At 44.9% G+C, this 14,426-nt stretch overlaps 1 protein-coding gene across 1 annotated transcript in view; it reads right to left on the reverse strand.

Moving 5' to 3' along the window:
* Positions 1 to 14,426, reverse strand: part of LOC147101631 (uncharacterized) — a 688,387-nt gene that overhangs the window by 59,964 nt on the left and 613,997 nt on the right. The window contains 5 exon segments of the mRNA XM_085965351.1: positions 180 to 287; positions 960 to 1,013; positions 7,385 to 7,438; positions 7,734 to 7,787; positions 10,219 to 10,272. Of these exon segments, the coding sequence (XP_085821477.1) occupies positions 180 to 287; positions 960 to 1,013; positions 7,385 to 7,438; positions 7,734 to 7,787; positions 10,219 to 10,272 (324 nt within the window).

Consider the following 14,426-nt stretch of genomic DNA (forward strand, 5'->3'; position numbering starts at 1 on the left):
GCATTTAGCAATGGCAGTGTAGTCTGTAAAGAATACAGCATGTGTGGTATATTTACTTATAGTGCTGTGCAATATTACTGCTAGGGACTGAGATTCAGTCAGGGATGATTTACTTAAATGATTATCCTACAGATGTCAATACAGATGCTTTCATCACTTTATCAGAAGCCCCTTCTTACCTGCATTCCTGGTTTGCCATTGATTCCGGGAAATCCATCCAACCCTGGTGCACCCTCTTGGCCTTGCCGGCCAACAACACCTCTCGGTCCTGGGGGCCCAACAGGACCCTGAGGATTAAACACAAAACGTGACATCAGTTAAGCTTTAAAATATTCTGAATTACAACCATGTTAGACTGTATCGTGTGTAATATTCATCTTTGGTTAAGCAGCGCCTCGATTTCAAAATTCTCATCCTAGTTTTCAAATCCCTCCACGGCCTCACCCCTTCCTATCTCTGTAATCTCCTTTAGCCCCACCCCGTCCCCCGGGATATCTGCGCTCCTCTAATTCTGCCCTCTTGAGGATCCCTGATTATAATCGATCAACCATTGGTGGCCATGCCTTCAGCTGCCTGGGCACTAAGCTCTGGAATTCCCTCCCTAAACCTCTCCGCCTCTCTTTCCTCCTTTAAGACGCTCCTTAAAACCTACCTCTTTGACCAAGCTTTTGGTCATCTGCCCTAATTTATCCTTATATGGCTCGGTGTCAAATTTTTTGTCTTAAAATACTCCTGTGCAGCGCCTTGGGATGTTTTACTACGTTAAAGGCGCTATATAAATACAAGTTGTTGTTTGTTCTGATTAAACCTTACAGTAAAGTCTTACACTATTACAGCCTCTGAATCATGTCCCCAGGACATCTCAAAGCCCTTCGTTATCAATTAGTTTTGAAGGGCAGTTCGTATTGTTAAGCAGCTAAATTGATGAATTAATGTATATACGTAGTAAAAACACTTACTGGCGGGCCTTGGCTTCCTTGCATGCCTCGCAACCCTGTTTTTCCTTTTCGCCCCTGAACAAAAAGGAAAGGGTTAACAGAACTTCATTTATGGCTTTATGGTATGACTGTAACCTGTGGCACAGCGCAATAGAATGCAGCTTCAACATACTTTTACATTTGTTTTTCCTGCAGCGTCAGGTCACAAGAGAGGGACGTCTGCGCCATGGCTCCCTGTGTTTACATTGCGAGAAGGAGCTGCCATTATCCTGACAGTTGAATTGCAGATCTGTGAAAATTTGGGTCTATGATTCTGCAGTCAGAATACGGGATGCAAATGTAGTGAGCTGGCACTTGGATGTCACTCTGTCATGAGCTGAGCTACAGAAGCAGCAAATGTGACAGCAACATTCCATCTGCACCATTCCATCTGCACCATTCGGTTAAAGGGTGCTATACTTTAGAGTGCAATATATACAAAAACAACATCACAGGATGGTACCGCATATCAGAGTGAACAGTTTCTAGTGAGCATACATAAGAACATAAGAAGTAAGAGCAGGAGTAGGCCTTATGGCCCCTCGATCCTGCTCCACCATTCAATAAGATCATGGCTGATCTTCTACCACAACTCCACTTTTCCGCTCGATCTACATATCCCTTGATTCCCCGAGAGTCCAAAAATCTATCGTCTCAGCCTTGAATATACTCAACGACTCAGCATCCACAGCCCTCTGGGGCAGAGAATTCCAAAGATTCACAACCCTCTGAGTGAAGAAATTCCTCCTCATCTCAGTCTTAAATGGTCTACCCTTTATCCTGAGACTATGCCCCCTAGTTCTAGATGCTGGATTCCAACAATAGGTTCATCTTACACTTGACTTCATTCTCCCCATTGGCAAATTTGACTAGCTCTTGTCTGGACCACTAGGTGGTGTCTGGGAGGTGACCTACTCCCGTCTACCGCCCCGTTCAAGCTGAAAAACAGGGCAGTAGGCAGACAAAATTTTAAAAAAGACCCTGTGCTTGCTGGCTGCCCAATAGGATTTTCCTTCGCTCAACTCCAGCTTGGTGTCTGTTAATCCTCCTCTTTCGGAGCAGCATGGGGCATTTCCCCACATTAAAGGTGCTACATTAGTGTGTTATTATTCTTAGTCATACCATCTCTTTGCGAGTCTGTAGAATTCCTAATTGCTCCGCAGGGTACAACTTAAAAATGGAAGGCAGGTTACTTTTCTAAGTAAGTAAGCAAGAATGGCTTAAGGGTTAGCACATTGGAACACTACAAATCCCTTTTTTACAATGAGGTGTCGGAGTGCTGAACATGAGGATTGAACATAAGAACATAAGAAATAGGAGCAGGAATAGGCCACTTGGCCCCTCGAGCCTGCTCCGCCATTCAATAAGATCATGGCTGATCTTGGGCTCAAAGCCACTTCCCAGCCCGCTCCCCATAACCCTTCACTCCCTTATCTTGCAAAAATCTGTCTATCTCCACCTTAAATGTATTTAATAACCCAGCCTCCACAGCTCTCTGGGGCAGAGAATTCCACAGATTTATGACCCTCTGAGAAGAAATTCCTCCTCATCTCAGTTCTAAAAGGGTGACCCTTTATTCTGAAACTATGCCCCTGAGTTCTAGATTTCCCCATGAGGGGAAACATCCTCTCTGCATCTACCCTGTCGAGCCCCCTCAGTATCTTATATGTTTCGATAAGATCACCTCTCATTCTTCTAAATTCCAATGAGTATAGGCCCAGCCTGCTCAACCTTTCCTCATAAGTCAAACCCCCTCATCGCTGGAATTAACCTAGTGAATCGTCCATGAACTGCTTCCAATGCAAGTATATCCTTCCTTAAATAAGGAGACCAAAACTGAACGCAGTACTCAAGGTGTGGCCTCACCAATACCCTGTACAGTTGTAGCAGGACTTCCCTGCTTTTATACTCCATCCCCCTTGAAATAAAGGCCAACATTCCATTTGCCTTTTTGATTACTTGCTGTACCTGCATGCTAACTTTTTGTGTTTCATGCACAAGGACCCCCAGGTCCCTCTGAACTGTAGCATTTTGTAATCTCTCTCCATTTAAATAATAGTTTGCTTTTTTATTTTTTCTGCCAAAGTGGATAACCTCGCACTTTCCCACATTATACTCCATCTGCCAAATGTTTGCCCACTCACCTAGCCTGTCTATATCCCTTTGCAGATTCTTTGAGTCCTCTGCACAACTTGCTTTCCCACCCAACAGATGCATCACCACCACAACCATTTATTCTTTCCCTTCCAATGGTGTAGGTATGATGTGTTAGAATGCAGTGATTACACACACAGGCATTACCGACACACATAAACACCAACAGAAATAGCAATCATCACTGCCAGCAATTTTGTTTTTCATAGGTGTTGCTGTGACTGAAAAAGAAATGCCAATGGAAGCCAATTTCAATAAGTGGAGTAGTGTGCGTGTCAGTGTGTGTTTTGGTCAACGAGTTGACTCATTGAAGCTACACAAAAGAATCATGAATTCTCTTCGCTTACCCTAGCTTGCCCTCTTACCACACACACGTGCGATGATGTAACTGTCACAGGGAACTAGTAGATTATATAGTCTTTGAACAGAAGTTAGAAGCAGGAATTGCCACTCAAACACAGTACTGTTCAAAGTAATGGACGCTGCTGAGGTAGGTCCTCTTGACAGCCTTTTGGGGGATACATACTTGAGTATATTTCAGAGTGTTGGCCTCAAGCTTTAACATTGCCCTAAAAGCACAGCACATGGAAGACATTATATATATTTCAAACCTCTTACAAAAGGCATGATTATTAAACTTTGGGCTGCCTTTCAATGAAAGGCTGGCTTTCTATAGTTGTAATTTTCCCAATGTTTTTTTTTAAAATTTTGGTTCCATTCCACATGGAACAAATTATAAATTCCAAACTCTGCTCATCAGCTGTGTCTTTCAAACTCTTGGCTTAGTTGCAGGAGAACAGAGCTGGTAATTGCTACAGTGGAAAGGTTTGTAATTACTCAGTGAGGAAGCTGCACACTGTTGTGGGATTTGGAATTACTTAAGCTCGTTTTTTTCATTGCTGCTAAACTGCTCTCTGGCACAATCCGACATCAAGGTTGGAACACGATTCTTCCCAGACAGTATAAATGCCCACCACTTACCAATGCTGGCTAATTCTTGGTGCACAGCAATTAAGTTTCAGGGGTTGTGAGGCATTCTATGAATGAAGTAAGAAATAAAATCTTGATGTGGGCCTTCAAAGGCCAAGCATAATACTGCAGGCATATCGACTGGAAAGTGTGAAAATTGAAATTATGGCCAGCTGACCTAAGCCCCAGAGTGAGGATACATTGAAGATCCATGTTTTCTAATTGATAGAAGTTCTATAAACTAGGTAGTGCACTGCACTGCGGTAGAACACTGCACCACAAAGTGCTGCAAGGCTATTTGCACATACTGAGCTCCCAGTCTCAGCTAAGGTGCCATGGAGACACAGGGGATGTTGGAGGAAGGGCCATTCTAAAGCTGCTCTCATGCACTTCTCAGTGATTCATTTTAGAATGGCACTGGCATAGGCCTGGGAATTGTTTAACTCGCCCCCGTCCCCGCAAACCCGGTCCCCAGCCCCAATGTCTTAGGCACAAGATCATGGATAATGTAGGGGAAAATTCCTTTAAATAAAAAAGGAAGGTTAACCTCAAGCCAATCACAGTACAGATAAGAAGGCAGCACCTAGCAAGCATCTATGCAATAGCTCACAATGGCACTGTCTGGCTTGATTCAGTTGAATTTGGATTTCACACAAACTAAAAGTTAATGTGTAACTGGATACTTTGGTGATTATTTTTCCCCAGATGTGAATTCTTTGCACTGATATGCATAAAGAATATTTTTGCCAAGCCTATATGATGCATAGTATTTTGGCTCTGCCACTGTATTCCCAGACTTGTCCATGAATTGTCATTCAATAAATTGTTGACTGCCAACATAATGCCCTCACACAACAGCACTCCAAAGCCAATCGCATTGTGACTTGCCAAACACGCGCTCTTTCATTACTTATGGTTAGAATGCATGTAGGAGTATTCTGTAGTAAAGCAAAGTGCATTGCTTCTCTGTAAAAAGCTTCTTTCATGTCTGCTGACCCCTTCTATTATGCCTCTGGTGATCATGCCATGTGCTGTGCAGCTGATGGTAAAAACAGATGGTCGTAACGCTGGCGGTTAAAGGGGATAGGAATGCTGATGGTGGGACAGCTACAAGAAGGCAAAAAAATATAAAGGCTAAACAATGTTCTGGAGACAAAGACTGAAACATACTGTAAGCCAGCATTTTTACGAAAGGTAAATCTTTGATCGATCATTAACTTCAGCAGTGAAAGTTGCATGTTTAGCCCCATTAGGCACCCGTCTTACATTTTGGGGGAAAAATTGGGTGTCGCCCATTTTGGGGCACTAATATTGGCCGGAGGCAAAGTTTAGCGCCCAGCTCTAATTATCGCCTCCGACTGCAAAATTCGCCTCTATCGCCCCTGGAGGTGATTTGAGCACTAAATCAGGCGCTACACACCTCTGCTAACGTCAGGGAGCGAGGCGCGACCTCAGAACGCTACCGAAGCTTAAGCAATGTCAGTTACCATGGAAGCCAGACAGACTGGCGCCGTCCAGTTCTTAAAGGGGAGGGGCCATCTTGCTGGCCAGCCACACCCTGCTCATTGCAGCCCTGAATCTCGACCTGGAGAGACCTCAAAAGCAATTGTGTTGGAAGCACTAATGGATAGGCCCAGGGAAAGAGCTCAGCGTTTAGGAACCTCAAAAGTGGTGCTGAGGGCCAAAACTCCTTAGGACAGCGTTAAATCTTGCCAGATGTCTCTCTTCCTCTCAACCTGCGTGTACCAAAAATTTTGCCGACAAGAAAAGGCAGGATGCGCCCGCCTTTAAATAGAGCTCCCCCAGCCCCTTCCCGACTTGAAAACGTTCCCCTCTACCTGTCGTTTTGAGTGGCAGGCGCTAAGGCAGGGGGTGCGACTCAATATCCGGTCCGGGGCTTTGCACGCTTGACTGACGTCACGATCTGTGGGCGCAGGAGATCGTGGCGGTAGTGTTTAGTGCCACTGCAAAATGACTGGTTAATTTCACGAGCGGCGCTAAAATTGGTACGCTCGAGCACTAAGTTCCTAGCGCCCTGTTAGCGCCCCCATGGAGGCACTAACGGAAGGCGCTAACCAACCGAATTTCCCCCCCTTTATCTTTATTTTACAAGTAGAATAGTTCAGGCCTAAAGTAATCGGATAATTCTGTGGGAATTTTAAACCGTTTTGAAATGATCAACAAAAGCAACAAGGGCAATTAAATGTTCACATTCATTTAGGAGTTTCGGTACCTTCAAATTACTAACAGGTTCTATATCATTACAATCAACCAGCACAGGGGTTTAAACTGTGGTTAATTGTGTTCCATTGTTCCGATGTTAGGATTGCTTTGGTTTTCCATTTACATAAATGATTTGGACCAAGGCACAAGAGGAATGATGATACCAAATAATGGTAACAGTTTGCTGATGATACCAAATTAGAGTGTGTGGCAAACTGTGAAGAAGAGGTTGCAGGAGGACATGGCCACATTAGTGGAGTGGGCAAATAGATGGTAAATGCAGTTCAATGCAAAGGAATGTGAAGATAAAAAAATAGCAAGAAGTATACCCCAAGTGGCAAGACAAAATGCAGGAACAGAAAGATCTAGGGTGCAGACACATAGGTCTTTAAAGATATGAGCGCAGGTAGAAAAGGCAATAAAAAGGCAAATGGGATTCTGACTTTAGTACATAGGAGCATTGGTTACAAACACAAGGAAGTGATGTTGAATTTGTACAAAATACTGGTTAGGCCATAGTTGAAATATTGTGTACAGTTCTGGGTACCCTGTAGGGAGGATAACGGCACCATGGGAATGGTATAGCAAAGATTCACTAAAATTAGTTATAGAGTGAGAGGTTAAAGTTATGATGAAAGATTTAAAACTCGCACTGTTTCACTGGAACAGAGAACGTTGTGGAGCTCTATTCTGAAAGGTTTTGAAATAGTATAGAGTGAAAAATTATTTCCATTGGTGGGTAAATCAGCTAACAAGGGGGCACAGACTGAGGATCAAGGTGGGAATTGGAAGAATTCTCTTCACACAGAAAGCTATTAGAACCTAGAATGCTTTACCACAAGTGGCTACTGAGGCAGAGAATAAAAAGCCACTTGAAATGGAATTGAATATGTATCTTAAAAGGAAGAAAATAAATGCATCCGGGGCAAGAACAGGGAAAGCAGAACAGGTGCCTTGGGTCAAATCGCTTCCTTCTGGCTTGTTAATGTCCATGATTCTATACCCTTGAAACTACATTGCTTACCATGGGGCAGAAGGTTGAACAGACTAAAGTTACCTACCTCCTGACCTTTAGATCCTTTTACACCTGGTCGACCTGGAGGTCCGGGGTTACCCTAGAAATTCAAGACAAATAATGAAGGAATTACCCGCAGTTCTATATCCAGTGCAAGTCGGCAGTTTTACGACATAAAAGTTGTCCTCCTCCATGTGGAATCAATTACTGTAACGCTTCCCATCCAGACAAATTCTCCTCCCACTGCACAATCGCGTAAGTAATTCAACCCTTGCGGTTTGCAGAGCAGAATTAAGAAATGCCGGCATTCTGATAAAATGAAACTTTAATCTTAGGGAGCACTTACACAAGCTCTGCGACTCGTGGGTTTTTATGAAGTTTAAATGCACACTTACTGGTAAACCTTGCTGGCCATGCTTCCCTCTCTCACCATCCAGACCTTCCTGACCCTGTAAGGGAACATATGTCAGTCAATGCTAACGGTGCCAAAACCTACTAAGTCCATAATACTTTGGGGTGTTTTAAATTCAAATGCCCAAGTAACGTCACATCTGTTTATTGTGCACTGCCCTCTGTCCTCATATCTACTCAATAAATGTAGAGATAACTGTGTGTTAAAAAACAGAGATAGTCCAGCTCAGTTTCTCGAATCACGTAGCACCTTGCAATAATCCCCCCTGGCGTTAGTGGTTGCCGAATAAATCATTGATGTCTCTTCCGATGAGGTAAACTGCCAGGATTATTGGCAGTAAGCTGTGATTGGCCCACAATACCCAAACCTGCCCCATTTCCAGAGGTCTCAATTTAACTATGAGTTCCCCAAGTTTGATATTTCATAGCCTAATTCCTACAAGTACCCACTGCTTACACACATGTAAACAACAACAACTTGCATTTCGAGGAGATTACGGAGATGGGGAGGGGGGCGAGGCCATGGAGGGCTCTGAAAACAAGGATGAGAATTTTAAAATCAAGGCGTTGCCAGTCCAGAAGCCAAAGTAGGCCAGCGAGCACAGGGGTGATGGGTGAACGGGACTTGGTGCGAGTTAGGATACAGGCAGCCGAGTCTTGGATGACCTCAAGCTTACGTAGGGTAGAACGTGGGAGGCCGGCCAGGAGTGCGTTGGAAGAGTCGAGTCTAGAGGTAACAAAGGCATGGATGAGGTTTTCAGCAGCAGATGAGCTGAGGTAGGGGCGGAGTCAGGCGATGTTCACAGGTGTGAATTTTGAGCATGAATCGCAATTGGACACTTGGTGGAAAATGGGAGGGGAAATGTTTAAACAGATACATACAAGGAGGTTGTATATGCACGCTACTTTTCCCCAATGTCCAATCTCAGTTAAGCCCTTCTGACTGCATCAGTTTATTTTTCCATTTATCACACCGATCTTTATAGCCTCTCTAAGCAAGAGACCAGTTTAAGGCCAAATTGTGTCAAGCTTTGTGCAGCAGAACTGGGCTGAGGTGCCTTAAATCTATTTAATTTAAAGCAGGACTCTTGCAGCTGACGAGAGGAGGATTTCACCCAGTCATAGGTCCCGGAGTTAATAGGACAGTGTGCTTACTCCTTCTACCACCTAGCCCTCAGTGCACTACTAGGTTTCTCTCCCCGAGTTTATTCGCTCCACCATTGGCAGTCGTGCCTTCAGCTGCCAAGGCCCTGAGCTCTGAAATTCCCTCCTTAAAGCACTCCGCCTCTCAGCCTCTCCTTCCTCCTTTAAGACGCTCATCTGCCCTAATGTCTCCTTATGTGGCTCGGTGTCAAATTTTGTTTGATAATGCTCCTATTAAAGGCGCTATATAAATGCAAGTTGTTGCTGTTTGCTCTCTGACTTTGCTGTCAGCACTTTCACAACAAAATGCTCCAAATACAACACTTTATCAAGATACTGGGCTGCAACATACCGAGCCCACCAGGAAGGTACGGTTTAGCATTCAACTGTTTTTTCCTTGTATCGTCTGACGTAAGAAAACTACCAGGCACTTGGTCAGAGTATTAAACAAGGCTTTAATCGACTGTTTCACAACATGGAAGTCTAGTTATCCTTCACTAGTTCCTGTTTACAAAATGTCCCTGAGCAAGCTGGGCCCGTGCCCGAGTATTTATACTCTCCCTGGACAGCGCCACCAGCAGGCCGCCCAGTATATTTCATAAGTCCTTTCTACATAAATGGCACGATTTATGTCATCGTCCATGGATAGAGGAACGTTAGCCACTCAGTAGTTAGGGAGCGCTGTGGCAAACGGTACAATTGTGAAACCTTCATTGGCCACTCAAGTCATGGGAAACTGAGCCGCGAGTGACGGCTATTACTGAAACAAGCTGCAGACAGGCAAGGCTCCTTTGAACAATAGGGTGAAAGAAAGACTTGCATTTCTATAGCGCCTTTCATGACCACCGGATGTCCCAAAGAGCTTTACAGCCGATGAAGTACTTTTTGAAGTGTCGTCACTGTTGTAATGTAGGAAACACAGCAGCCAATTTGTGCACAGCAAGCTCCCACAAACAGAAATGTGACAATGACCAGATCATCTGTTTTTTTTAGTGATATTGATTGAGGGATAAATATTGGCCAGGACACCAGGGATAAAGTTCCTGCTCTTCTACGAAATAGTGCCGTGGGATCTTTTATGTCCACCCGAGAGGGCAGACGGGGCCTCGGTTTAACGTCTCATCTGAAAGGCGGCACCTCTGACAGTGCAGCGCTCCCTCAGTACTGCACTGGGAGTGTCAGCCTAGATTTCTTGTGCTCAAGTCTCTGTAGTGGGACTTGAACCCACAACCTTCAGACTCAGAGGCGAGAGTGCTGCCCACTGAGCCACGGCTGACACTATGATGTGGGACAGAATGATACTGGGAGAAGTGGTAAATAACCTACAGTGTAACCAGGGTCTCCAGGTTCGCCTCTGTCTCCTCGATCTCCAACAGGGCCCTACAAAGAAACACATGCGCACTTTAGTTAGTTCTGTCATTTTCTCCTTTTTCACAATTGATAACGGATAAAGCATCTGAAAATCAACACCGGTGCAGGATTTTTCTATTTAACTTTACTCTCTGTAATATGAACCGTCATGTTTTTATGTCCTACTTCTTAATTTGATTTTGCTTTTTTCTAAGCATGGTTCTGCAGAAACTGCAGTAGATGTCTCTTCTTTTATTAGCCAAGGGCAGCCTTCCAGAGAGGAGTTAGAAAGTCCTTAGTACTTGGAAACTCCTCCGCACTTAAGATAATCGTCAAAAAGTTTAGCGCAAGGTGGCGAGAGTTAAGTAAATTATTTAAAGTTTGAAATTAATGAGAACCTTGGCTGGAAGTCATCTAAAGAGCATCTGCTGAGAGCTGAATGTGCACTAGCCTGAGCGCTCTGGTAACAATTTAGTGACTGGAAACTGAATTGTCTTTGTGATTCACTGCCGAAGTTGTCATCATACCGAAGGACACCTCGTGGCTTCGATTTGTAATGCTGCTTGGATTAGGTTACATGAACTAATTGCCTGCAGATGTAGGGCTTGAAGTTGCGCTGTGGGTATGACCGTGCAGACGGTTCACCATATTCATCTACAATTCCTCTATTTCAGTGGAGGCGATAACCCATTTATTTTTAAACAGGTTAACAGTGTAATTTCAGTGTTCACGACTGTATCATATAACTGTGTATGTATCCAGCAGATGAAGCGGCATCTTGAGATATGCTATCCTGTATCTGGTATGCTGTTGGCTGAGAGAGAGAGAGATCGTAGCCCACCACTGTGCGCTCCTTCAGTGCACTCCCACTATAACTCCAGCAGGAGTGCAGTGGAAGACTCGTGTATTTTCAAGCTATGACTCCCAGCATACCAAATACAAAAGCCAAATAAATGATAGCCTACCCTTCATGCCTCAGCTCCATCTGCTGGATATATATATGCAGTTGCACGATAGAGTCTCAAACACTGGCCTGGAAATTCCTGGGCCTCACTCCACTGGCGTAACTATGCCAGAGCAGAACCTCGGGCCAAATTCCCATCCCCAATCCTGGCTCTGGGATAGTTTGCTTATCTGAGGCTGGCCACTGGCGTCTGCCAGGGCCCGACCTGCCCTTCCAAGGCGCGAGCAATTTCAGTATTAACTATTCTTAACTCAGGAGGGAGTGTAGTGAAAGGCCCGGGATATAGGCAGTGGTCTAGCCTATCTGGGTCAAGGCCAGCGTTCTCAGTTTCTGGGGGGCTCTTGTTTAGTGCGTCTGCGCCATAGTATCCTGCCTCAGATGGGGCAGGGACTCCCAGGCCAGGAGTTTCCAACGCCCCGGCCTGTCAGAGACCCGGCGTTCAAGTGGTGGAAGTGGGGTTCACCTTGGGGTTCCAGGCTAGGGAAGTGCCTGGTTCCCCAAACGATCAGCAAATGTTTGCACTGTTCCCTTACAATGAGGCTGATTGGAGCTGAATTGATAGATTTCTGAAGGGGATGCGGATGCAACTTGGTACATTCCAGATATCCCAGCAGCATGCCGCAGATGGGCATCCAAGATGTGTCCACAGATGGTGCAGGCGCATGCTGGAGATCAAATTAGGTGCCCTACCTATGAACTTGCATACTCTACTGGGATCAGCAGCGGTGGATACAGCAGGCATGATCCTGGCCCATGCTGGGATCAAGGGCCCGTGCTGGGATCACTGGCACGTGTACTTTCGAGGTCCATGCGATCAATACGGACAAGAAAGGCCATTTGGCCAATCTCAGCTCAACCATTCAGGAAGAAAAGAGAAACCTACAATGCCCCCATCCCCAACAGAGTATACAACTGTTGTTCGACAGATTTTAAGGTTTTTGCATTGCTTACTATGGCTGCAGTGTGTGTACCATCTACAAGATGCACTGCAGCAACTTGCCAAGGCTTCTTCGACAGCACCTCCCAAATCCGTGGGCAGCAGGTGCATGGGAACACCACCACCTCCAACTTCCCCTCCAAGTCACACACCATCCTGACTTGGAAATATATCGGCCGTTCCTTCATCGTCGCTGGGGCAAAATCCTGGAATTCCCTCCCTAACAGCACTGTGGGAGCACCTTCACCACATGGGACTGCAGCGGTTCAAGAAGGCGGCTCACCACCACCTTCTTAAGGGCAATTAGAGATGGGCAATAAATTGCCAGTGACGCCCACATCCGAGGAATGAATAAAAAAAATTACTCTTCACAGCAGTCTTCCCGTAGTGCTGATTATTCTTTGATGAAATTCTTTTTATACCGGCCCTAAATTAGCCTTTCACCAGCTTGAACCTGTGCCCCACTGTCCTATCATAATGTATCTTGAAGTACGTGCTCTGGATTGACTTTACTGTACCATCTTATAAACTTAATAAGGTTCCCCCCCGCCCACCCCTTAGTCATTTTCTTTCAAAGATAAAGGTCCCCAGTTTCTCTAGCCTTCCCTCATGAGTCAGTTGTCTCACACTGCCACTGAACCTCATCCCTTTTCTCTACACTGTGTCCTTGGCTTTATCATTTCTTGGTGATCAATACTGGATACAGGACTCAAGGTGCAGTCTGACCAGAGCACAATACAGTTTCAGCATAACCGCCTCTGATATGGCAATTTACATTAGCCTCTTGCTCAATTGTTGCTCGACAGTGATTTAAGTGATGTTTACTTACACCGTCAGATCTCTTTCAACCTCACCTTTAGTTAGTTCTACAATATTCTTGTTTGTCAGTCAATTTTTCTCCCAATGTGCAGCACCTTATATCTGCTATTCTGCCTATTCACAGATTTTATCCAACTCCTTATGCAGGTTCTTGGCTATGCCCTGCGACTAGATCTCTTTGTTAGTTTGGTATTGTCTGTGAACTTGACCGCTTTGGTAACAGGAAGTAGCAGATCCAATACAGAGCAATCTGGATAGACTGGGGGATTGGGCTGAAAGGTGACACACATTGCATAATGCAGACAAATGCAAGGTGATGAGAGTGGGGAAGGGGAATAAACCGTGGAAATATAAAATAAAAGGTGGGAGACTGCAGGATACAATACATACAAGGGTTTTGGTGGGGGGGTGGGGGTGACTAGCAGAAAGTTTGTTGAAACCATGAGCACAGTGAGTGACATCGCCAAAAAAGGCAAACAAGATCTTGAGTGCATAGCCAGAAGTCCCAAGAGGTTACGGTAAGGTTTTTTTGGATATTGTTGAGCCCCACTTGGAGTACGATAATTCTGACCACTGTACTACAGTGAATTGATGCGCACAACAATCGCCAGGCAGGAGTGTTCCCTCCCAGTCGGGGAACACTTCAGCAGTCAAGGACATTCAGCCTCCGATCTTCGGGTAAGCATTCTCCAAGACGGCCTTTGAGACACACGACAACGTAAAATCGTCGAGCAGAAACTGATAGCCAAGTTCCACACTCATGAGGATGGCCTCAACCGAATCTTGGGTTCATGTCACGCTACATGTAACCCCACCTGACATAGAGTCATCCAGACTTGAGTCGTCGTTGGCTTGTTCTCTCTGCACAGATGCGGCCGGACCTGCTGTGATTTCCAGCAAAGTTTTTTGTTTTTTTTCTGTTTTTCATACAGACCCCAGCATCTGCAACATTTGACCCCTTGTGACCCCACCTCATTGTTCTTTGATGTAATGTTTTCCTGACTGACCTGTTTGGACACCATTCACACCTTTGATTGCTGTGCTTATCTCTCTGCCGAGGTGTGATAAAGGGCAGTTAGAAAGATTACCTGTAATCATCTGGCAGTTTTCTCTGACTATATATGCTGTGCCTATATGCTTCTCTTCACTTCACCTGACGAAGGAGCAGCGCTCCGAAAGCTTGTGATTTCAAATAAAGTTGTTGGACTATAACCTGGTGTTGTGTGACTTCCTACAGTGAATTGAATGAGACTGCCTGGCATAATATTTTGATGCGGTACATTGTGACTTGTTGTGTTTTAATAGTCTTTATATATTGGCATCATCGAGATCAGAAATGGGATTCACTGCAGTAAATTTGTTAGTGTGCACTACAGTTGAGTTAGTATTGGTTGGCAGGTTCAATCGGGTCTATACTGAGTTAATAACAGAAAATGCTGGAAACACTCAGCAGGTCAGGCAGCA

This window comes from Somniosus microcephalus, chromosome 23 (assembly GCF_052327205.1).
Source record: "Somniosus microcephalus isolate GS21.2 chromosome 23, FLI_Smic_1.0, whole genome shotgun sequence".
In the NCBI taxonomy this organism is placed as follows: Eukaryota; Metazoa; Chordata; class Chondrichthyes; order Squaliformes; family Somniosidae; genus Somniosus; species Somniosus microcephalus.